At 48.5% G+C, this 24,691-nt stretch overlaps 1 protein-coding gene across 1 annotated transcript in view; it reads right to left on the bottom strand.

Annotated features, from left to right (window-relative positions):
- LOC306764227 (phosphatidylinositol 3-kinase regulatory subunit alpha-like) overlaps positions 1-24,691 on the bottom strand; it is a 55,445-nt gene that overhangs the window by 14,292 nt on the left and 16,462 nt on the right. Inside the window, exons 5-10 of the mRNA XM_079251303.1 lie at positions 15,365-15,436; positions 15,173-15,289; positions 14,904-15,102; positions 13,756-13,838; positions 1,876-1,981; positions 1,693-1,791 (exon numbers count right to left, since the gene is read on the bottom strand). Of these exons, the coding sequence (XP_079107429.1) occupies positions 1,693-1,791; positions 1,876-1,981; positions 13,756-13,838; positions 14,904-15,102; positions 15,173-15,289; positions 15,365-15,436 (676 nt within the window). The remainder of the gene's footprint in view (positions 1-1,692; positions 1,792-1,875; positions 1,982-13,755; positions 13,839-14,903; positions 15,103-15,172; positions 15,290-15,364; positions 15,437-24,691) is intronic.

Raw genomic sequence — 24,691 nt, 5'->3', positions numbered from 1 at the left:
TCAGTCAGAAACATGACGCAGCATCCAACAGATGTAGTCAGAAACATGACGCGGCATCCAACAGACTCAGTCAGAAACATGACGCGGCATCCAACAGACTCAGTCAGAAACATGACGCGGCATCCAACAGACTCAGTCAGAAACATGACGCAGCATCCAACAGACTCAGTCAGAAACATGATGCGGCATCCAACAGACTCAGTCAGAAACATGACGCGGCATCCAACAGACTCAGTCAGAAACATGACGCGGCATATGACTGACTCAGTCAGAAACATGACCCGGCATCCAACAGATGTAGTCAGAAACATGACGCAGCATCCAACAGACTCAGTCAGAAACATGACGCGGCATCCAACAGACTCAGTCAGAAACATGACGCGGCATATGACTGACTCAGTCAGAAACATGACCCGGCATCCAACAGATGTAGTCAGAAACATGATGCAGCATCCAACAGACTCAGTCAGAAACATGACGCGGCATCCAACAGACTCAGTCAGAAACATGACACGGCATCCAACAGACTCAGTCAGAAACATGATGCGGCATCCAACAGACTCAGTCAGAAACATGACACGGCATCCAACAGACTCAGTCAGAAACATGACGCAGCATCCAACAGACTCAGTCAGAAACATGACGCAGCATCCAACAGACTCAGTCAGAAACATGACACGGCATCCAACAGACTCAGTCAGAAACATGACACGGCATCCAACAGACTCAGTCAGAAACATGATGCGGCATCCAACAGACTCAGTCAGAAACATGACCCGGCATCCAACAGATGTAGTCAGAAACATGACGCAGCATCCAACAGACTCAGTCAGAAACATGACCCGGCATCCAACAGATGTAGTCAGAAACATGACGCGGCATCCAACAGACTCAGTCAGAAACATGACGCGGCATCCAACAGACTCAGTCAGAAACATGACGCGGCATATGACTGACTCAGTCAGAAACATGACCCGGCATCCAACAGATGTAGTCAGAAACATGACGCAGCATCCAACAGACTCAGTCAGAAACATGACGCGGCATATGACTGACTCAGTCAGAAACATGACCCGGCATCCAACAGATGTAGTCAGAAACATGACGCGGCATCCAACAGATGTAGTCAGAAACATGACGCGGCATCCAACAGACAGGACATTTCTGTCGTTTCGTAGAGAATTTCCCTGAAGATGTTTCCACATCACTACATCACTTTACTTTACATCACATCTGCTCTTCATCCTCCATCCTTTACTGGAACGTCTATTAAATATGTAAAGTCCAGCAGCTGCCTTTTCCCTCTCACACATTACAAGCTTGTCAGATACTCTAATAGCCCTCCCTGGCCTGTTGGCTTAGCCCAAAGTTTAATTCGACCCGGCCTCTCTACACCACTGCACTCTGCGTGCTGCGTTTAGGTGCAGAGCAGGTGTCTGACAGTAGCCTGCTGCCGTCGTGCTTCTGGACGCAGCATATCCACGGTGGACCGCTGATCACAGTTTACACCTCATCCAAACGACTGCGTCAAGTCCACAGGAACCTTCTCAGCAAGCTCACTGAGCGGGTTTTCCAGAGACATGAGCTGGGAGGACACCCTGAGACACACCTGAATCACACCTGAACCTGCTGGATCCTCGACTAGATGCAGCTAAATTTCCAGAAGAAGCCACACGCGGAACAGATGTTTACCTCAGAGTCAGAGTGTAATCTCCGTGCATCTTGGTGGAGGCGTCTCGGACCAGAAACGTACCATCAGCTGTGTCTCTCAGCTTCTCGTTCACCTCCTCTCTGCAAACACACACACACACACACCAGTCAGTGTGTCTCCTGGCTGCGCTGAATATGGTGGCCTCTGGGTGGTCCGTGTTTTACCTGGAAATGTCTCCCCAGTACCACTCCGCGTCCTGCAGAGCCATGCTGTTGTTAAAGCTGCTGGAAGCTGCTGGAGTCGACGACTTCGCAGGTTTGGGAGGTAAAGCTGAAAACAGCAGCCAGAGAAGAAATTAAGCAGAGAAAACTGAGCATCATCGTCTTCTAACATCACTCAGAGCAGGTTTCATCTCCACCTGGTCTTCAGAGGGCCAGGATCTTTGGTTTGAGAAAGAAGGCAGCGGGTTTCCTGTTGAAAGTTTCACTGTGAAGGTTTCAGCAGCGCTCTGACCGAAGCACGCCAGCAGGTATCTGACCGTACACGGAGTGCTTCTGAGGGATCGGGCTGCACGGCCCACCGGAGAAGCGGTGGGATATAACACACCTGAGATGGTTTGGAAGTGAGTGGCAGAACTAATGAGATTCCCATCAACCTCGCTGTTGCTGCGAATCACTGATAACTTCACGATCAACACCAGCACATCCTGTTCACTTCATACGATCCCAGAGACTCTTCACATCCATCTACCTGCCTGGGGACCAACGGTGGGAACGAGCATTATCCACATGAAAATGTTCAGAAACTTTCCTGATTCCTTTTTTTTTCTAAAGAAATGATTATTTTAAGTGATTAGAAATTAAAGTCTGAGATATTTTACAGTTAATATTAACATCTGTTCAAGCATCAGCATTTATACTCATTTACATCCATGTTATCACGAGCCCCCGGTAGTTTCCATTTGACACGAGGAGAACATACTTATGAACTGGTGTACCAGTCTCTCGTCTCCCAGCTGCTGGGAACCTGCTTCCCTGCAACCCTGAATAAGTGGAATAGAAGAACTGAATGAATGATACTGTGATTGTAAAACTGGTGACAAGCGTCCACACTGCCCATCCAAAGTCACGCAGACCTCCTTCAGCTCTGCTTCCAGACATCTGAACCAGACCTGAGCCTGGACCAGCTCCCTACAGAAACCCAACCCCCTACAGAAACCCAACTCCCTACAGAAACCCAACCCCCTACAGAAACCCAACTCCCTACAGAAACCCAACCCCCTACAGAAACCCAACCCCCTACAGAAACCCAACTCCCTACAGAAACCCAACCCCCTACAGAAACCCAACCCCCTACAGAAACCCAACCCCCTACAGAAACCCAACTCCCTACAGAAACCCAACCCCCTACAGAAACCCAACTCCCTACAGAAACCCAACCCCCTACAGAAACCCAACTCCCTACAGAAACCCAACTCCCTACAGAAACCCAACTCCCTACAGAAACCCAACTCCCTACAGAAACCCAACTCCCTACAGAAACCCAACTCCCTACAGAAACCCAACCCCCTACAGAAACCCAACTCCCTACAGAAACCCAACTCCCTACAGAAACCCAACCCCCTACAGAAACCCAACTCCCTACAGAAACCCAACTCCCTACAGAAACCCAACCCCCTACAGAAACCCAACCCCCTACAGAAACCCAACTCCCTACAGAAACCCAACTCCCTACAGAAACCCAACCCCCTACAGAAACCCAACTCCCTACAGAAACCCAACCCCCTACAGAAACCCAACTCCCTACAGAAACCCAACTCCCTACAGAAACCCAACTCCCTACAGAAACCCAACTCCCTACAGAAACCCAACCCCCTACAGAAACCTGATCCCCTACAGAAACCCAACCCCCTACAGAAACCCAACTCCCTACAGAAACCTGATCCCCTACAGAAACCCAACCCCCTACAGAAACCCAACTCCTTACAGAAACCCAACCCCCTACAGAAACCCAACCCCCTAAAGAAACCCAACTCCCTACAGAAACCCAACTCCCTACAGAAACCTGATCCCCTACAGAAACCCAACCCCCTACAGAAACCCAACTCCTTACAGAAACCCAACCCCCTACAGAAACCCAACCCCCTAAAGAAACCCAACTCCCTACAGAAACCCAACTCCCTACAGAAACCTGATCCCCTACAGAAACCCAACTCCCTACAGAAACCCAACCCCCTACAGAAACCCAACCCCCTACAGAAACCCAACCCCCTACAGAAACCCAACTCCCTACAGAAACCCAACCCCCTACAGAAACCCAACTCCCTACAGAAACCCGACCACTTACAGAAACCTGATCCCCGACAGAAACCTGACCACTTACAGAAACCTGATCCCCGACAGAAACCTGACCACTTACAGAAACCTGATCCCCGACAGAAACCTGACCACTTACAGAAACCTGATCCCCGACAGAAACCTGACCACTTACAGAAACCTGATCCCCGACAGAAACCCGACCACTTACAGAAACCTGATCCCCGACAGAAACCCGACCACTTACAGAAACCTGATCCCCGACAGAAACCCGACCACTTACAGAAACCTGATCCCCGACAGAAACCTGACCACTTACAGAAACCTGATCCCCGACAGAAACCTGATCCCCGACAGAAACCTGACCACTTACAGAAACCTGATCCCCGACAGAAACCCGACCACTTACAGAAACCTTATCCCCGACAGAAACCTGACCACTTACAGAAACCTGATCCCCGACAGAAACCCGACCACTTACAGAAACCTGATCCCCGACAGAAACCCGACCACTTACAGAAACCTGATCCCCGACAGAAACCTGACCACTTACAGAAACCTGATCCCCGACAGAAACCTGACCACTTACAGAAACCTGATCCCCGACAGAAACCCGACCACTTACAGAAACCTGATCCCCGACAGAAACCTGACCACTTACAGAAACCTGATCCCCGACAGAAACCTGACCACTTACAGAAACCTGATCCCCGACAGAAACCTGATCCCCGACAGAAACCCGACCACTTACAGAAACCTGATCCCCGGCAGAAACCTGACCACTTACAGAAACCTGATCCCCGACAGAAACCTGACCACTTACAGAAACCTGATCCCCGACAGAAACCCGACCACTTACAGAAACCTGATCCCCGACAGAAACCCGACCACTTACAGAAACCTGATCCCCGACAGAAACCTGACCACTTACAGAAACCTGATCCCCGACAGAAACCCGACCACTTACAGAAACCTGATCCCCGACAGAAACCCGACCACTTACAGAAACCTGATCCCCGACAGAAACCTGACCACTTACAGAAACCTGATCCCCGGCAGAAACCTGACCACTTACAGAAACCTGATCCCCGACAGAAACCTGACCACTTACAGAAACCTGATCCCCGACAGAAACCCGACCACTTACAGAAACCTGATCCCCGACAGAAACCTGACCACTTACAGAAACCTGATCCCCGACAGAAACCTGACCACTTACAGAAACCTGATCCCCGACAGAAACCCGACCACTTACAGAAACCTGATCCCCGACAGAAACCCGACCACTTACAGAAACCTGATCCCCGACAGAAACCTGACCACTTACAGAAACCTGATCCCCGACAGAAACCTGACCACTTACAGAAACCTGATCCCCGACAGAAACCTGACCACTTACAGAAACCTGATCCCCAACAGAAACCTGACCACTTACAGAAAACTGATCCCCGACAGAAACCTGACCACTTACAGAACCCCAACCCCCTCCAAAATCCCGACCCTCTACAGAAACCAAACCCCGTCCAGAATCCCGACTCCCTTCAGAAACCCGACCCCCTACAAAAACCCGACCACCTAAAGAAACCAAACCCCCTCCAGAGTCCCGACCCCCTACAGAAACAAGCCCCCCTGCAGAAACCCAACCACCTTACAGAAACCTGACCCGCTCCAGAAACCCGACCTCCTCTAGAAACCTCAAATCAGACTGCCCTACAGGCTGCAACAGCAGACTCTAGACATGATGTTGGCACCAGGTTATCTGCCTCTCTTCTCACTGCGATGCTCCATCTCTCTGGAACAGGTTCCATCTGGACTCAGACTACATGACCTTCCAGTTCCAGTATGCAGTCTTTATGGTCAACAGAAAAACTTTTTTCTCTTTTCCTGGCTGTGAAAATGCTGCAGAATTTATTCTTAACCCTTCATCTGAACGAATGGTGATGTCTACAGTCAGAAACATGACGCAGCATCCAACTGACTCAGAAACATGACACAGCATCCGACAGACTCAGTCAGAAACATGACGCAGCATCCCACCGACTCAGTCAGAAACATGACGCAGCATCCCACCGACTCAGTCAGAAACATGACGCAGCATCCCACCGACTCAGTCAGAAACATGACGCAGCATCCCACCGACTCAGTCAGAAACATGACGCAGCATCCCATCGACTCAGTCAGAAACATGACGCAGCATCCCACCGACTCAGTCAGAAACATGACGCAGCATCCCACCGACTCAGTCAGAAACATGACGCAGCATCCCATCGACTCAGTCAGAAACATGACGCAGCATCCCACCGACTCAGTCAGAAACATGACACAGCATCCGACAGACTCAGTCAGAAACATGACGCAGCAACCCACCGACTCAGTCAGAAACATGACGCAGCATCCCACCGACTCAGTCAGAAACATGACGCAGCATCCCACCGACTCAGTCAGAAACATGACGCAGCATCCCACCGACTCAGTCAGAAACATGACGCAGCATCCAACTGACTCAGAAACATGACACAGCATCCCACCGACTCAGTCAGAAACATGACGCAGCATCCCACCGACTCAGTCAGAAACATGACGCAGCATCCCACCGACTCAGTCAGAAACATGACGCAGCATCCGACAGACTCAGTCAGAAACATGATGCAGCATCCCACCGACTCAGTCAGAAACATGACGCAGCATCCCACCGACTCAGTCAGAAACATGACGCAGCATCCGACAGTTAGGTTAATTGGTATGGTTTATCGATAACTTACATGTAAATTGCTTTGGATAAAACATCTGCAATGACTGTAGAATAGAATAGAATAGAATAGAATAGAATAGAATAGAATAGAATAGAATAGAATAGAATAGCTCTTGTGTCATTTTTCTGAGCCAGAAGCCAGAGAAGACCTCAGCAGCGGGTGCAGGTTTGCCTATAGTCAAGATCTGAGCTCTTACCTGGACTCTGCATGTTAATGTAGCAGAGGATCTTCTCTCGGCCCCTCACAGGCCCGGGGTCGGATCTGTCCACATCCTGTCGCTCCATGACAGCCTCTAAACTGTCATGCAGCTTCACGATGACTCCCAATTGGAACAAAATCGAAAAGAGCTCAGTTTACCGGATCTCATGCTGCTGAGCGCTCGCATCAAAAACAGTGACGTCATCTCAGGAAAACGGTCTAGATTTTCCTCACAGAGCTCTGATGGCAGACATATGATGGTCTGCATCTTCCTCACAGAGCTCTGATGGCAGACAGATGATGGTCTGCATCTTCCTCACAGAGCTCTGATGGCAGACAGATGATTGAAACCTGCAGGACGTCTCCTGCAGCTCAGACTCGTCCACACAAACAAACCGCCTCCTTTCCTTCAGAGAAGACACGTTTAAAATGGCCCAACTTCCCCTCCGTCTGTTCCCCCTCTCAAAGCTCAGGAGAGCAGCTTGGAGATGTGTGACATCACCACTGCTCTCAGCCAATCGCAGGCTGGCAGTGACATCACAAAGGCAGCGCCCCCTCCCCTCCTCTGCTGCATCTCTCCGTGTGAGGATGGATGAGGTCATGTTTGTCAGAGACTCACAGAGTCAGAAAGACAGTTCATTGACCCACATCTGCCATGCTTTTCAACATCTGGCATGTCGGCACCACACTGGTCCCACACACACTCGAAACACACACACACAGAGGTTGATCTGGCCTCTGTAGGAAGATGCAGACTGTTCACATGAACTGATCATCTAGCCAATCACAGGTGAGCAAAGAGCCTCCGACGGCAGCCTTCACCAGACGGTTTGGTGTGAATGAGCCGTTATGTGCAGCAGGTGGTGCTGTGGACTGCAGCAAACAGAGACTGAAAACTGACCACAGACCGAATTTACATGGAAAAAAAAGTCTCAGTTGCTTTTAATTCTCCAACGTGTGTGTAGGCTGCAGCTCTTCAGGCCTTCTAGACGGACGCCAGGGGAAAATAAAGTCCAAGGAATGACCATCGTCAACCATCTGCCTTTGCCGTACGACGGATATTGGCTAAGAAACAAGCAAACCACAAATTCACTGTCGAAAGCCTCTTCCACAACATACACACTGCATTTGCTGAAGCGTATTAAGCTGATGATGGAAAGCAGAAAGGCGTCAACGGACTCTGAACTACTGCGGCAGCTTTTCCGACTCCAGAACATCCAAACGTCATTCCACTCTAGATTGCGCCGTCTGTTGGCAGCAAATTATAGTAGCTCTGACTTGCTATCATGATTTTTTTTTTTTAAAGTACAAACTCTTCTCACATAGATATTAGCTCAAATTAGGTCTTTTTTTTCTCTGAAGATTTCATGCCGATTTGGAGGGTGTGTTGCAAAGGAGATTTTTCTACATATTTTTTTGCTCTTTCATGACTTGTTATGATGAGTCTCCATGGCAACGAAAGGCTTGTTTACAATCGGGATCAACTGAATAACCTCTCCCAAATCAGGATTATCAGTGAAACAACACATCACAACCTGATGGAGTTGAAAAGAAAGAGAAGAGGATGCAGAGCGGGAGTCAGAGAGCGAAGAAAGCGATGGAGATTTAAACCATTTCTCCCGACCGTCCTCATGGGTAATGTGAGATCGCTAGCTAACAAAACGGACGAGCTGGAGATGCTAACAAGGTCTCAGAAAGAATACAGAGAGTGCAGTATTATGTGTTTCACCGAGACATGGCTGCATGAACACATCCCTGACTGTAATGTGTCTGTACCGGGCTTTAAAACGGTCCGTGCAGACCGCAGTAGACAACACAGCGGAAAGCTAAAGGGTGGTGGAATTGCAGTGCTGGTTAACCAGCGTTGGTGTCATCCTGGACATGTTACTGTCAAGGAGAAGATATGCACAAGGGACATGGAACTGTTAGCTGTGAGCTTCCATCCATATTATTTACCCAGAGAGTTTACCTGTGTTATTCTGGTAGCGGTTTATATAATACCTGGTACCACACCAGACACAGCCTGTGACGTCATCAGCCCCGTCGTTGCTCGGCTACAAACACAGCATCCAAACTCATTCATGGCGATCTCCGGAGACTTCAACAACGTCTCCCTCTCTGCAACTCTACCAACATTCCAGCAGTTTGTCAGCTGCTCCACCAGAGAAAATAAGATGTTGGACTTATTTTATGCAAATATGAATAATGGATCCAGTTGTTCTGTCCTGCCTCCTTTAGGAAGATCTGACCATAATCTGGTTCTTCTCACCTCCACCTACAAGCCCATCGTTCAGCAGCAACCAGTCATCACAAAGACTATCAAAATCTGGTCTGCTGAAGCTGAAGATGCTCTTAGAGGAGGCTTTGAGGCTACAGACTGGAACGTCCTCTGTGAACCTCATGGAGACGACATCAACGCCATGACTGAGTGTGTGACAGATTACATAAACTTCTGTGTGGACAGCATCGTCCCAACAAGAACAGTGAGGTGCTTCCCCAATAACAAACCCTGGATCACCAGTGACCTGAAAAAGCTGCTGAACATCAAAAAGAAAGCCTTCAGGGATGGAGACAGGGAGTTATTGAGGGCAACACAAAAACAACTTAAAACACAAACTAAGAAGTGCAAGGAGGACTACAGGAAGAAGTTAGAAAGTCAGCTCCAGCAGAATAACCTGAGGGATGTGTGGTCTGGAATGAAGAAGATCACCGGCTTCAAGTTAAAGGGGGACCAGCCTGATGGAGGTCTGGACAGAGCTAATGAGCTGAACATATTCTTCAACAGGTTCAGTTCACCCCCTACCTCCAGCCCAACAGACCACACACCCTCCATAAGCCCACTGCTTTCCTGTCACGCCTCCAATCTGTCACCCTGCAGCTCAGTCATGGACCAGAACACAGCTTCATCTCCCTCCACATCAGGACATCCTGAGACCTCCACCTTGTTTGTCTCCTGCAATCAGGTTAAGAAGCAACTTGAGAAACTGAACCAGAACAAGGCTGCAGGTCCAGATGGTGTCAGTCCCAGAGTTCTCAAGACCTGCTCAAAACAACTATGTCCGGTTCTCCAGCACCTTTTCAACACCAGTCTGAGACAAAATAGAGTCCCAGTGCTGTGGAAAACCTCCTGCCTTGTTCCAGTGCCTAAAAAAACACAACCAGCTGAACCAAGTGACTACAGACCAGTTGCCCTGACGTCTCACATCATGAAAGTCCTGGAGAGACTCTTACTGGCTCACCTCAACAAGCAAGTAAACACCTTTCAGGACCCATTCCAGTTTGCATATCGTAATGGACTTGGGGTTGAAGATGCCATCATATACCAGAGAGCACACACTCATCTGGACCATTCAGGCAGCACTCTGAGGGTCATGTTCTTTCATTTCTCAGTGCTTTTAATACCATTCAGCCTGCTTTGTTATGTGAGAAGCTCCATAAATTCCAGGTAGATACCTCCACAACCACCTGGATCTATGACTACCTCACAAACAGACTCCAGTTTGTGAGACTGAAAGGTTGTGTGTCTGAGATGGAGGTCAGCAGCACTGGTGCACCACAAGGAACTGTACTCTGGCCATTCCTCTTCACTCTGTACACCTCAGACTTCCAGTACAACTCTGAGTCCTGTCATCTGCAGAAATACTCTGATGACTCTGCAGTTGTGGGGTGTATCAGGGATGGACAAGAAGCAGAGTACAGAGAACTGGTCAGTCAGTTTGTTAAATGGTGCGGTGACAATCATCTCATATTAAATAGCAGCAAAACAAAAGAGATGATTGTTGACTTCAGGAGGAAGAAGAATAAACAAAGCACTGTTTCCATCCTGGGAGAGGAGGTGGAGGTGGTGGAGGAATACAAGTATCTTGGAGTTCAGCTGGACAACAAACTGGACTGGAAATGCAACACTGACTACATCTACAAGAAAGGTCAGAGCAGACTGTACTTCTTAAGGAAGCTGAGATGGTTTAACGTCTGCACCAAGATGTTGCATATCTTCTAGAAGTCTGTTGTGGAGAGTGCAGTCAGCTTTGCAGCATCTGCTGGGGTAGTAGCATCAGAACCAGAGACTTGAAGAGAATCAACAAACTGATCCAGAAAGCTGCTTCTGTGCTTGGAGTAACTCTGGAGCCGCTGGAGCTGATTGTCCAAAGAAGAATGCTGCACAAGCTGATGAAGATGATGGAGGATTCTTCACACCCTCTCCACAACACAATGATGAAACAACAAAGTGTGTTCAGTGAGAGGCTTCTTCAGGTCCGATGGAAGACTGAAAGATACAGAAGATCATTCCTGCCAGCAGCCATCAGCCTCCGGAACAAAACCTCCTCTAGTTAATTATTATATACTACAATATTGAATGTCCCTTTGAAATTAATAAAGTATTTTTCATTTCATTTAATTTTTATTTCATTTCATTTTTGGACTTTTCAGACTAATTATCCAGGAAATTACAGATGAAAAGATAAAGACAGGAGCAAGAAAAGACGACAAACATCACGACTCGGTGAACTCCAGCACACTCAGTGAGTCAAGCTGTGAACTCAGATGGTGTTCAGGTTTGGCTTCTTCTCCTGGCATCACATGTAAGACGTAACAAAATAAACTAAATTTAAAATATTTTGTGGCTCTAAACTGTTCATTTGGAGCGACAGGCAGGAAAATGGATCTTATTAGTCAGCTGCTGCTCTCAGAGCAGGAAATCAGCTGATGCCATGTGATGTGCAGTCACATGACAGATTATCCATGCAGCTGACACACACACACACACACACACACCATTTTGTCCAACACTGAACCAACAGTCTGAAGTTGCTCTGGTTAGTGTGATCATGGTGACGGGGAACTTGTCGGATCAGGAAGTGACTTGTGACACAGTCAGCGTGATGCTGCTTCACCAGAGCAACTGGGAACCAGTGAAAACAGATTTTTCCCCATTAAACCAAACAGGAAACATTTTTCTGTTTTCAGAATCAGAGCAACTGAAAAAGTTGACCAAATCTACAAAGCAGTTTTCTCTGTGTAATTTTGTTTCTTGTATGTACTGTGAAGAAGGACGATGGAGAGGAGAGGCGGAAAACCTCCAACTTCATGGATAAACTAGAAAAGTTAAAGAGCTCGGGATGATGATGAGTTTTATCGTATAAAACTGGGACAGATGCCGGCTGTCGCTGTATTATATTTTTTTTTCATTAAAGTTAAATAAAAAAGGTGACGGTGAAGAAGGATTACCAGGCGGAGAAAAAGATTTGGACAAAAGTGACGCTGGACTTGCATGACTATCTTCCACTGGATAAACACCGCATCCGCATAAATTATTACTATTAAAATGACCTAGTCACCATGACAACTGCCCATCATCAGCTGATCAGGTGTTTCCCCACCTGCAGACCAGTCCCTTCTTCAGGACCTGGTCTACCTGTCCCTGCTGGAGGACACGGTCTACCTGTCCCTGTTGGTGGACACGGTCTACCTGTCCCTGTTGGTGGACACGGTCTACCTGTCCCTGTTGGTGGACATGGTCTACCTGTCCCTGTTGGTGGACATGGTCTACCTGTCCCCGCTGGAGGACACGGTCTACCTGTCCCTGCTGGTGGACCTGGTCTACCTGTCCCTGTTGGTGGACATGGTCTACCTGTCCCTGTTGGTGGACATGGTCTACCTGTCCCCGCTGGAGGACACGGTCTACCTGTCCCTGCTGGTGGACACGGTCTACCTGTCCCTGTTGGTGGACACGGTCTACCTGTCCCTGCTGGTGGACACGGTCTACCTGTCCCTGTTGGTGGACATGGTCTACCTGTCCCTGTTGGAGGACCTGGTCTACCTGTTCCTGTTGGTGGACATGGTCTACCTGTCCCTGTTGGAGGACATAGTCTACCTGTCCCTGTTGGTGGACATGGTCTACCTGTCCCTGTTGGAGGACATGGTCTACCTGTCCCTGTTGGTGGACATGGTCTACCTGTCCCTGCTGGTGGACCTGGTCTACCTGTCCCTGCTGGTGGACATGGTCTACCTGTCCCTGCTGGTGGACATGGTCTACCTGTCCCTGTTGGTGGACACGGTCTACCTGTCCCTGCTGGTGGACCTGGTCTACCTGTCCCTGCTGGTGGACATGGTCTACCTGTCCCTGTTGGTGGACATGGTCTACCTGTCCCTGCTGGTGGACATGGTCTACCTGTCCCTGTTGGTGGACATGGTCTACCTGTCCCTGTTGGTGGACACGGTCTACCTGTCCCTGCTAGAGGACATGGTCTACCTGTCCCTGCTGGTGGACCTGGTCTACCTGTCCCTGCTGGTGGACATGGTCTACCTGTCCCTGTTGGTGGACATGGTCTACCTGTCCCTGTTGGTGGACATGGTCTACCTGTCCCTGTTGGTGGACATGGTCTACCTGTCCCTGTTGGTGGACACGGTCTACCTGTCCCTGTTGGTGGACACGGTCTACCTGTCCCTGCTGGTGGACCTGGTCTACCTGTCCCTGCTGGTGGACATGGTCTACCTGTCCCTGTTGGTGGACATGGTCTACCTGTCCCTGCTGGTTTACTAGTTAGTAATCTAACAGCCGCTAACTCAGCGTGTGCAGCATTCACATCGCAGAAGTTCTCGTGTTCGTCAGAGTTTATGGAAAAGCTGCAGCTTCGGGTTTCTCAAGAAAAATAAAATCAAGTCATAAAAAAGAAAAACCGAATCAGCTGTTCCTGCTGAGTGTGTGAAGAGATCTGGACAGTTCCTAAAACCAGCAACCATGTGGGATGTTTTCCCAGCGCCGCTTCATAAAACCTTTTCCTGAAAACCAGAACTGCTGTGTGTGTGTGTGTGTGTGTGTGTGTGTGTGTGTTACCTGGTGCAGCCTGGTTCATGTTGAGCTCACTGGTTATCAGAACCTCCAGGACCTCAACCAGCGGATCCAGACCAGATTCAGACCTGCAGAGAGAGACCAGGCTTAGTTTCCAGATCAAACCTCTGAAGCTGCTGATGGACGGACTGCCGGTAAAACCGTCACACTTCTGGGTTTTCAGCGCCGGATTCTTCTCTAAAATTCCTTTAGAAATGAATAAAAGTTGTGTTTTGATTGGCTGCTGTGATCCTAGTCGTTCTACAGACCAGGAGAGTTTTTCTCCCGGCTACTGAGAAGACCTGAAGCTGCGACAGTTGGCTAGGTCCTTCCAAATACTCAACAACTTGTTGGGATCATTTTGGGACTGCAGACTATATTTCAGTTCTTCTGGGAGTTTGTCACAGCAGACGTCCGCTGTGGGACGTTCTCCACGTTCCCTGTCCACAGCACCTGTCCACCATGACGGGGACAGACACCCGGACATTTCCTGCTACCGCTGGCCTCGACGTCCCCTCCAGGGGGTCGGATCTGGGTGCGAAAATCCAATCGAAAAATTAAAAATTGGGATTTGTTGCTTCATAATTTTAAAATTGATTTTTTATTTCAAATAAATAAAAATAATCCATTATGAAATTTTTGTCATTTTTATAGTTTTTATTGATATTTTTGTCATCTTGGGCGTCATAGCAGCAGAATGATGGTTTGGCTCCTGGGTTGTTTTTTCTCATTTAAATCAAGAAAAATGACGAGTAAAATAATAAGTTTTGTACATTTTTTTGTTTTTAATCTAAAATCAGTAATATCAAAGAATTGTGAGAATCACAATTTAAATCGGGACGAAAGCGTCTCGTCACAGCCCTGGTCTGGGGAACTGGACGGCGTTGTGGATTTCTATGGAGGAAAACTGAAACCGTGAGAAGCTACACGCCAGTCACCACCAGGCGCCGGCCTGTGAGTAGATGGGATCGTTTCGCCATCAGAGCTACCATCTTAATAACCAACGCTGCAATCTTCAGCAGAAACAAGAGAATAATGGAGGCGTGGTGCCGGTTGGACCTCTCAGACGGCTTTCTAGCAGCTTTTTAAATGACGGATCTCAGCTGGCGGTGACGGAACAGAAACACACAGGAAGATCTGAAGGCACTGCTGACCCGGCGGCCTGTCGGAACAGCAGCGGGCTGAAGGTCTCGGCCAGGTTGCAGGGGCTCAGCTGGTTTCTGGAGCCATGCAGACACAAGCGGGCCAGGTGTCGGACCACGCTGAGCAGGGTCAGACCAAACTGGGCAGGGCAGGCCGGCGAGCTGGCCACACCACGCAGCACCTGGGCGCAGTCCTCAGGGTCTCGGACCTCTGCAGACAGAAACAGGCTGTGAACAATCAGGACCTGGCGGTGAGAAGCAGCCAGCTGGTTCCTGCTCACCTTGGACTGCATGGACCATGTCGGCCTGCAGAGAGGAGGGCAGGACCGGACCGGGGAGATCCTGCAGGAACCGGACCACCCCCTCACACAGGGACAGCACATCCAGCTGGTTCAGATCTGAAATGAAACATACCCCGTTAAACCGGACAGACTAGCTGCGATCGCATCGATGACAACATGTTGGTTCCTCACCGGTGTCCGCCAGCTGCCGGGTGTCTGCAGCCCCTCCAGTCACACCGTGGTACACACCTGGACTGTCCAGACCTGCAACAGGGTCCAGGTTTTACTCCAGAGAAACGTTCAAAAACAAAAATCTGAATTAGATTGAACAGCATTACAAAAGCCATTTTCAACTGATCCGTTTGTGTTCCCAACGACCCAACTGATCCGTTTGTGTTCCCGACGATCCAACTGATCCATTTGTGTTCCCGACAATCCAACTGATCCGTTTGTGTTCCCGACGATCCAAATGATCCGTTTGTGTTCCCGACGACCCAACTGATCCATTTGTGTTCCCAACAATCCAACTGATCCGTTTGTGTTCCCGACGATCCAAATGATCCGTTTGTGTTCCCGACGATCCAACTGATCCGTTTGTGTTCCCTGTGATCCAACTGATCCGTTTGTGTTCCCTGTGATCCAACTGATCCGTTTGTGTTCCCTGTGATCCAACTGATCCGTTTGTGTTCCCGACAATCCAAATGATCCGTTTGTGTTCCCGACGATCCAAATGATCCGTTTGTGTTCCCTGTGATCCAACTGATCCGTTTGTGTTCCCTGTGATCCAACTGATCCGTTTGTGTTCCCGACAATCCAAATGATCCGTTTGTGTTCCCGACGATCCAACTGATCCGTTTGTGTTCCCTGTGATCCAACTGATCCGTTTGTGTTCCCGACAATCCAAATGATCCGTTTGTGTTCCCGACGATCCAACCGATCCGTTTGTGTTCCCGATGATCCAACCGATCCGTTTGTGTTCCCTGTGATCCAAATGATCCATTTGTGTTCCCGACGATCCAAATGATCAGTTTGTGTTCCCTGTGATCCAATTGATCCGTTTGTGTTCCCGACAATCCAAATGATCCGTTTGTGTTCCCTGTGATCCAACTGATCCGTTTGTGTTCCCTGTGATCCAACTGATCCGTTTGTGTTCCCGACGATCCAACTGATCCGTTTGTGTTCCTTGTGATCCAACTGATCCGTTTGTGTTCCCTGTGATCCAACTGATCCGTTTGTGTTCCCGACAATCCAAATGATCCGTTTGTGTTCCCGACGATCCAAATGATCCGTTTGTGTTCCCGACGATCCAAATGATCCGTTTGTGTTCCCTGTGATCCAATTGATCCGTTTGTGTTCCCGACAATCCAAATGATCCGTTTGTGTTCCCTGTGATCCAACTGATCCGTTTGTGTTCCCTGTGATCCAACTGATCCGTTTGTGTTCCCGACGATCCAACTGATCAGTTTGTGTTCCTTGTGATCCAACTGATCCGTTTGTGTTCCCTGTGATCCAACTGATCCGTTTGTGTTCCCGACAATCCAAATGATCCGTTTGTGTTCCCTGTGATCCAACTGATCCGTTTGTGTTCCCTGTGATCCAACTGATCCGTTTGTGTTCCCGACGATCCAAATGATCCGTTTGTGTTCCCTGTGATCCAACTGATCCGTTTGTGTTCCCGACAATCCAAATGATCGGTTTGTGTTCCCTGTGATCCAACTGATCCGTTTGTGTTCCCTGTGATCCAAATGATCCGTTTGTGTTCCCGACGATCCAACTGATCCGTTTGTGTTCCTGACAATCCAACTGATCCGTTTGTGTTCCCGACAATCCAAATGATCCGTTTGTGTTCCCGACGATCCAAATGATCCGTTTGTGTTCCCTGTGATCCAACTGATCCGTTTGTGTTCCCTGTGATCCAACTGATCCTTTTGTGTTCCCGACGATCCAAATGATCCGTTTGTGTTCCTGACGATCCAAATGATCCGTTTGTGTTCCCGACAATCCAAATGATCCGTTTGTGTTCCCGACAATCCAAATGATCCGTTTGTGTTCCCGACGATCCAACTGATCCGTTTGTGTTCCCGACGATCCAACTGATCCGTTTGTGTTCCCTGTGATCCAACTGATCCGTTTGTGTTCCCGACAATCCAAATGATCCGTTTGTGTTCCCTGTGATCCAACTGATCCGTTTGTGTTCCCGACGATCCAACTGATCCGTTTGTGTTCCCTGTGATCCAACTGATCCGTTTGTGTTCCCTGTGATCCAACTGATCCGTTTGTGTTCCCTGTGATCCAACTGATCCGTTTGTGTTCCCGAAAATCCAAATGATCCGTTTGTGTTCCCGACGATCCAAATGATCCGTTTGTGTTCCCTGTGATCCAAATGATCCGTTTGTGTTCCCGACGATCCAACTGATCCGTTTGTGTTCCCGACAATCCAAATGATCCGTTTGTGTTCCCTGTGATCCAACTGATCCGTTTGTGTTCCCTGTGATCCAATTGATCCGTTTGTGTTCCCGACAATCCAAATGATCCGTTTGTGTTCCCTGTGATCCAACTGATCCGTTTGTGTTCCCTGTGATCCAACTGATCCGTTTGTGTTCCCGACGATCCAACTGATCAGTTTGTGTTCCTTGTGATCCAACTGATCCGTTTGTGTTCCCTGTGATCCAACTGATCCGTTTGTGTTCCCGACAATCCAAATGATCCGTTTGTGTTCCCGACGATCCAAATGATCCGTTTGTGTTCCCGACGATCCAAATGATCCGTTTGTGTTCCCGACAATCCAAATGATCCGTTTGTGTTCCTTGTGATCCAACTGATCCGTTTGTGTTCCCTGTGATCCAACTGATCCGTTTGTGTTCCCTGTGATCCAACTGATCCGTTTGTGTTCCCGACAATCCAACTGATCCATTTGTGTTCCCGACAATCCAACTGATCCGTTTGTGTTCCCGACAATCCAACTGATCCGTTTGTGTTCCCGACGATCCAAATGATCCGTTTGTGTTCCCGACGATCCAACTGATCCGTTTGTGTTCCCTGTGATCCAACTGATCCGTTTGTGTTCCCTGTGATCAAACTGATCCGTTTGTGTTCCCTGTGATCCAACTGATCCGTTTGTGTTCCCGACGATCCAACTGATCCGTTTGTGTTCCCTGTGATCCAACTGATCCGTTTGTGTTCCCGACGATCCAACCGATCCGTTTGTGTTCCCGATGATCCAACCGATCCGTTTGTGTTCCCGACAATCCAAATGATCCGTTTGTGTTCCCGACAATCCAAATGATCCGTTTGTGTTCCCTGTGATCCAACTGATCCGTTTGTGTTCCCTGTGATCCAAATGATCCGTTTGTGTTCCCGACGATCCAAATGATCAGTTTGTGTTCCCTGTGATCCAATTGATCCGTTTGTGTTCCCGACAATCCAAATGATCCGTTTGTGTTCCCTGTGATCCAACTGATCCGTTTGTGTTCCCTGTGATCCAACTGATCCGTTTGTGTTCCCTGACGATCCAACTGATCCGTTTGTGTTCCTTGTGATCCAACTGATCCGTTTGTGTTCCCTGTGATCCAACTGATCCGTTTGTGTTCCCGACAATCCAAATGATCCGTTTGTGTTCCCGACGATCCAACTGATCCGTTTGTGTTCCCTGTGATCCAACTGATCCGTTTGTGTTCCCGACAATCCAACTGATCCGTTTGTGTTCCCGACGATCCAACCGATCCGTTTGTGTTCCCGATGATCCAACCGATCCGTTTGTGTTCCCTGTGATCCAAATGATCCGTTTGTGTTCCCGACGATCCAAATGATCCGTTTGTGTTCCCTGTGATCCAATTGATCCGTTTGTGTTCCCGACAATCCAAATGATCCGTTTGTGTTCCCTGTGATCCAACTGATCCGTTTGTGTTCCCTGTGATCCAACTGATCCGTTTGTGTTCCCGACGATCCAACTGATCCGTTTGTGTTCCTTGTGATCCAACTGATCCGTTTGTGTTCCCTGTGATCCAACTGATCCGTTTGTGTTCCCGACAATCCAAATGATCCGTTTGTGTTCCCGACGATCCAAATGATCCGTTTGTGTTCCCTGTGATCCAATTGATCCGTTTGTGTTCCCGACAATCCAAATGATCCGTTTGTGTTCCCTGTGATCCAACTGATCCGTTTGTGTTCCCTGTGATCCAACTGATCCGTTTGTGTTCCCGACGATCCAACTGATCAGTTTGTGTTCCTTGTGATCCAACTGATCCGTTTGTGTTCCCTGTGATCCAACTGATCCGTTTGTGTTCCCGACAATCCAAATGATCCGTTTGTGTTCCCTGTGATCCAACTGATCCGTTTGTGTTCCCTGTGATCCAACTGATCCGTTTGTGTTCCCGACGATCCAAATGATCCGTTTGTGTTCCCTGTGATCCAACTGATCCGTTTGTGTTCCCGACAATCCAAATGATCGGTTTGTGTTCCCTGTGATCCAACTGATCCGTTTGTGTTCCCTGTGATCCAAATGATCCGTTTGTGTTCCCGACGATCCAACTGATCCGTTTGTGTTCCCGACAATCCAACTGATCCGTTTGTGTTCCCGACAATCCAAATGATCCGTTTGTGTTCCCGACGATCCAAATGATCCGTTTGTGTTCCCTGTGATCCAACTGATCCGTTTGTGTTCCCTGTGATCCAACTGATCCGTTTGTGTTCCCGACGATCCAAATGATCCGTTTGTGTTCCTGACGATCCAAATGATCCGTTTGTGTTCCCGACAATCCAAATGATCCGTTTGTGTTCCCGACAATCCAAATGATCCGTTTGTGTTCCCGACGATCCAACTGATCCGTTTGTGTTCCCGACGATCCAACTGATCCGTTTGTGTTCCCTGTGATCCAACTGATCCGTTTGTGTTCCCGACAATCCAAATGATCCGTTTGTGTTCCCTGTGATCCAACTGATCCGTTTGTGTTCCCGACGATCCAACTGATCCGTTTGTGTTCCCTGTGATCCAACTGATCCGTTTGTGTTCCCTGTGATCCAACTGATCCGTTTGTGTTCCCGACAATCCAACTGATCCGTTTGTGTTCCCGACGATCCAAATGATCCGTTTGTGTTCCCTGTGATCCAAATGATCCGTTTGTGTTCCCGACGATCCAACTGATCCGTTTGTGTTCCCGACAATCCAAATGATCCGTTTGTGTTCCCTGTGATCCAACTGATCCGTTTGTGTTCCCTGTGATCCAATTGATCCGTTTGTGTTCCCGACAATCCAAATGATCCGTTTGTGTTCCCTGTGATCCAACTGATCCGTTTGTGTTCCCTGTGATCCAACTGATCCGTTTGTGTTCCCGACGATCCAACTGATCAGTTTGTGTTCCTTGTGATCCAACTGATCCGTTTGTGTTCCCTGTGATCCAACTGATCCGTTTGTGTTCCCGACAATCCAAATGATCCGTTTGTGTTCCCGACGATCCAAATGATCCGTTTGTGTTCCCGACGATCCAAATGATCCGTTTGTGTTCCCGACAATCCAAATGATCCGTTTGTGTTCCCTGTGATCCAACTGATCCGTTTGTGTTCCCTGTGATCCAACTGATCCGTTTGTGTTCCCTGTGATCCAACTGATCCGTTTGTGTTCCCGACAATCCAACTGATCCATTTGTGTTCCCGACAATCCAACTGATCCGTTTGTGTTCCCGACGATCCAAATGATCCGTTTGTGTTCCCGACGATCCAACTGATCCGTTTGTGTTCCCTGTGATCCAACTGATCCGTTTGTGTTCCCTGTGATCCAACTGATCCGTTTGTGTTCCCGACAATCCAAATGATCCGTTTGTGTTCCCGACGATCCAACCGATCCGTTTGTGTTCCCGATGATCCAACCGATCCGTTTGTGTTCCCGACAATCCAAATGATCCGTTTGTGTTCCCTGTGATCCAACTGATCCGTTTGTGTTCCCTGTGATCCAAATGATCCGTTTGTGTTCTCGACAATCCAAATGATCCGTTTGTGTTCCCGACGATCCAAATGATCCGTTCGTGTTCCCGACGATCCAACTGATCCGTTTGTGTTCCCGACGATCCAACTGATCCGTTTGTGTTCCCTGTGATCCAACTGATCCGTTTGTGTTCCCGACAATCCAAATGATCCGTTTGTGTTCCCTGTGATCCAACTGATCCGTTTGTGTTCCCGACGATCCAACTGATCCGTTTGTGTTCCCTGTGATCCAACTGATCCGTTTGTGTTCCCTGTGATCCAACTGATCCGTTTGTGTTCCCTGTGATCCAACTGATCCGTTTGTGTTCCCTGTGATCCAACTGATCCGTTTGTGTTCCCTGTGATCCAACTGATCCGTTTGTGTTCCCTGTGATCCAACTGATCCGTTTGTGTTCCCTGTGATCCAACTGATCCGTTTGTGTTCCCTGTGATCCAACTGATCCGTTTGTGTTCCCGACAATCCAACTGATCCGTTTGTGTTCCCGACAATCCAAATGATCCGTTTGTGTTCCCTGTGATCCAATTGATCCGTTTGTGTTCCCGACAATCCAAATGATCCGTTTGTGTTCCCTGTGATCCAACTGATCCGTTTGTGTTCCCTGTGATCCAACTGATCCGTTTGTGTTCCCGACGATCCAACTGATCAGTTTGTGTTCCTTGTGATCCAACTGATCCGTTTGTGTTCCCTGTGATCCAACTGATCCGTTTGTGTTCCCGACAATCCAAATGATCCGTTTGTGTTCCCTGTGATCCAACTGATCCGTTTGTGTTCCCTGTGATCCAACTGATCCGTTTGTGTTCCCGACGATCCAAATGATCCGTTTGTGTTCCCTGTGATCCAACTGATCCGTTTGTGTTCCCGACAATCCAAATGATCGGTTTGTGTTCCCTGTGATCCAACTGATCCGTTTGTGTTCCCTGTGATCCAAATGATCCGTTTGTGTTCCCGACGATCCAACTGATCCGTTTGTGTTCCCGACAATCCAACTGATCCGTTTGTGTTCCCGACAATCCAAATGATCCGTTTGTGTTCCCGACGATCCAAATGATCCGTTTGTGTTCCCTGTGATCCAACTGATCCGTTTGTGTTCCCTGTGATCCAACTGATCCTTTTGTGTTCCCGACGATCCAAATGATCCGTTTGTGTTCCTGACGATCCAAATGATCCGATTGTGTTCCCGACAATCCAAATGATCCGTTTGTGTTCCCGACAATCCAAATGATCCGTTTGTGTTCCCGACGATCCAACTGATCCGTTTGTGTTCCCGACGATCCAACTGATCCGTTTGTGTTCCCTGTGATCCAACTGATCCGTTTGTGTTCCCGACAATCCAAATGATCCGTTTGTGTTCCCTGTGATCCAACTGATCCGTTTGTGTTCCCGACGATCCAACTGATCCGTTTGTGTTCCCTGTGATCCAACTGATCCGTTTGTGTTCCCGACAATCCAACTGATCCGTTTGTGTTCCCGACAATCCAACTGATCCGTTTGTGTTCCCGACGATCCAAATGATCCGTTTGTGTTCCCTGTGATCCAACTGATCCGTTTGTGTTCCCGACAATCCAACTGATCCGTTTGTGTTCCCGACAATCCAAATGATCCGTTTGTGTTCCCTGTGATCCAACTGATCCGTTTGTGTTCCCTGTGATCCAATTGATCCGTTTGTGTTCCCGACAATCCAAATGATCCGTTTGTGTTCCCTGTGATCCAACTGATCCGTTTGTGTTCCCTGTGATCCAACTGATCCGTTTGTGTTCCCGACGATCCAACTGATCAGTTTGTGTTCCTTGTGATCCAACTGATCCGTTTGTGTTCCCTGTGATCCAACTGATCCGTTTGTGTTCCCGACAATCCAAATGATCCGTTTGTGTTCCCGACGATCCAAATGATCCGTTTGTGTTCCCGACGATCCAAATGATCCGTTTGTGTTCCCGACAATCCAAATGATCCGTTTGTGTTCCCTGTGATCCAACTGATCCGTTTGTGTTCCCTGTGATCCAACTGATCCGTTTGTGTTCCCTGTGATCCAACTGATCCGTTTGTGTTCCCTGTGATCCAACTGATCCGTTTGTGTTCCCGACAATCCAACTGATCCATTTGTGTTCCCGACAATCCAACTGATCCGTTTGTGTTCCCGACGATCCAAATGATCCGTTTGTGTTCCCGACGATCCAACTGATCCGTTTGTGTTCCCTGTGATCCAACTGATCCGTTTGTGTTCCCTGTGATCAAACTGATCCGTTTGTGTTCCCTGTGATCCAACTGATCCGTTTGTGTTCCCGACGATCCAACTGATCCGTTTGTGTTCCCTGTGATCCAACTGATCCGTTTGTGTTCCCGACAATCCAAATGATCCGTTTGTGTTCCCGACGATCCAACCGATCCGTTTGTGTTCCCGATGATCCAACCGATCCGTTTGTGTTCCCGACAATCCAAATGATCCGTTTGTGTTCCCTGTGATCCAACTGATCCGTTTGTGTTCCCTGTGATCCAAATGATCCGTTTGTGTTCTCGACAATCCAAATGATCCGTTTGTGTTCCCGACGATCCAAATGATCCGTTCGTGTTCCCGACGATCCAACTGATCCGTTTGTGTTCCCGACGATCCAACTGATCCGTTTGTGTTCCCTGTGATCCAACTGATCCGTTTGTGTTCCCGACAATCCAAATGATCCGTTTGTGTTCCCTGTGATCCAACTGATCCGTTTGTGTTCCCGACGATCCAACTGATCCGTTTGTGTTCCCTGTGATCCAACTGATCCGTTTGTGTTCCCTGTGATCCAACTGATCCGTTTGTGTTCCCTGTGATCCAACTGATCCGTTTGCGTTCCCTGTGATCCAACTGATCCGTTTGTGTTCCCTGTGATCCAACTGATCCGTTTGTGTTCCCTGTGATCCAACTGATCCGTTTGTGTTCCCTGTGATCCAACTGATCCGTTTGTGTTCCCTGTGATCCAACTGATCCGTTTGTGTTCCCGACAATCCAACTGATCCGTTTGTGTTCCCGACAATCCAAATGATCCGTTTGTGTTCCCGACAATCCAAATGATCCGTTTGTGTTCCCGACAATCCAAATGATCCGTTTGTGTTCCCGACAATCCAAATGATCCGTTTGTGTTCCCGACAATCCAAATGATCCGTTTGTGTTCCCTGTGATCCAACTGATCCGTTTGTATTCTCGACAATCCAAATGATCCGTTTGTGTTCCCGACGATCCAAATGATCCGTTTGTGTTCCCGACGATCCAAATGATCCGTTTGTGTTCCCGACGATCCAACTGATCCGTTTGTGTTCCCGACGATCCAACTGATCCGTTTGTGTTCCCGACGATCCAACTGATCCGTTTGTGTTCCCTGTGATCCAACTGATCCGTTTGTGTTCCCTGTGATCCAAATGATCCGTTTGTGTTCCCTGTGATCCAACTGATCCGTTTGTGTTCCCGACGATCCAACTGATCCGTTTGTGTTCCCTGTGATCCAAATGATCCGATTGTGTTCCCGACAATCCAAATGATCCGTTTGTGTTCCCGACAATCCAAA

The sequence above is a fragment of the Telmatherina bonti genome, assembly GCF_933228915.1.
Source record: "Telmatherina bonti genome assembly, chromosome: 13".
NCBI lineage: Eukaryota > Metazoa > Chordata > Actinopteri > Atheriniformes > Telmatherinidae > Telmatherina > Telmatherina bonti.
The sequence above is the reverse complement of the archived record's forward strand: the minus strand, read 5'-3'. Positions and strand labels throughout refer to the sequence as shown.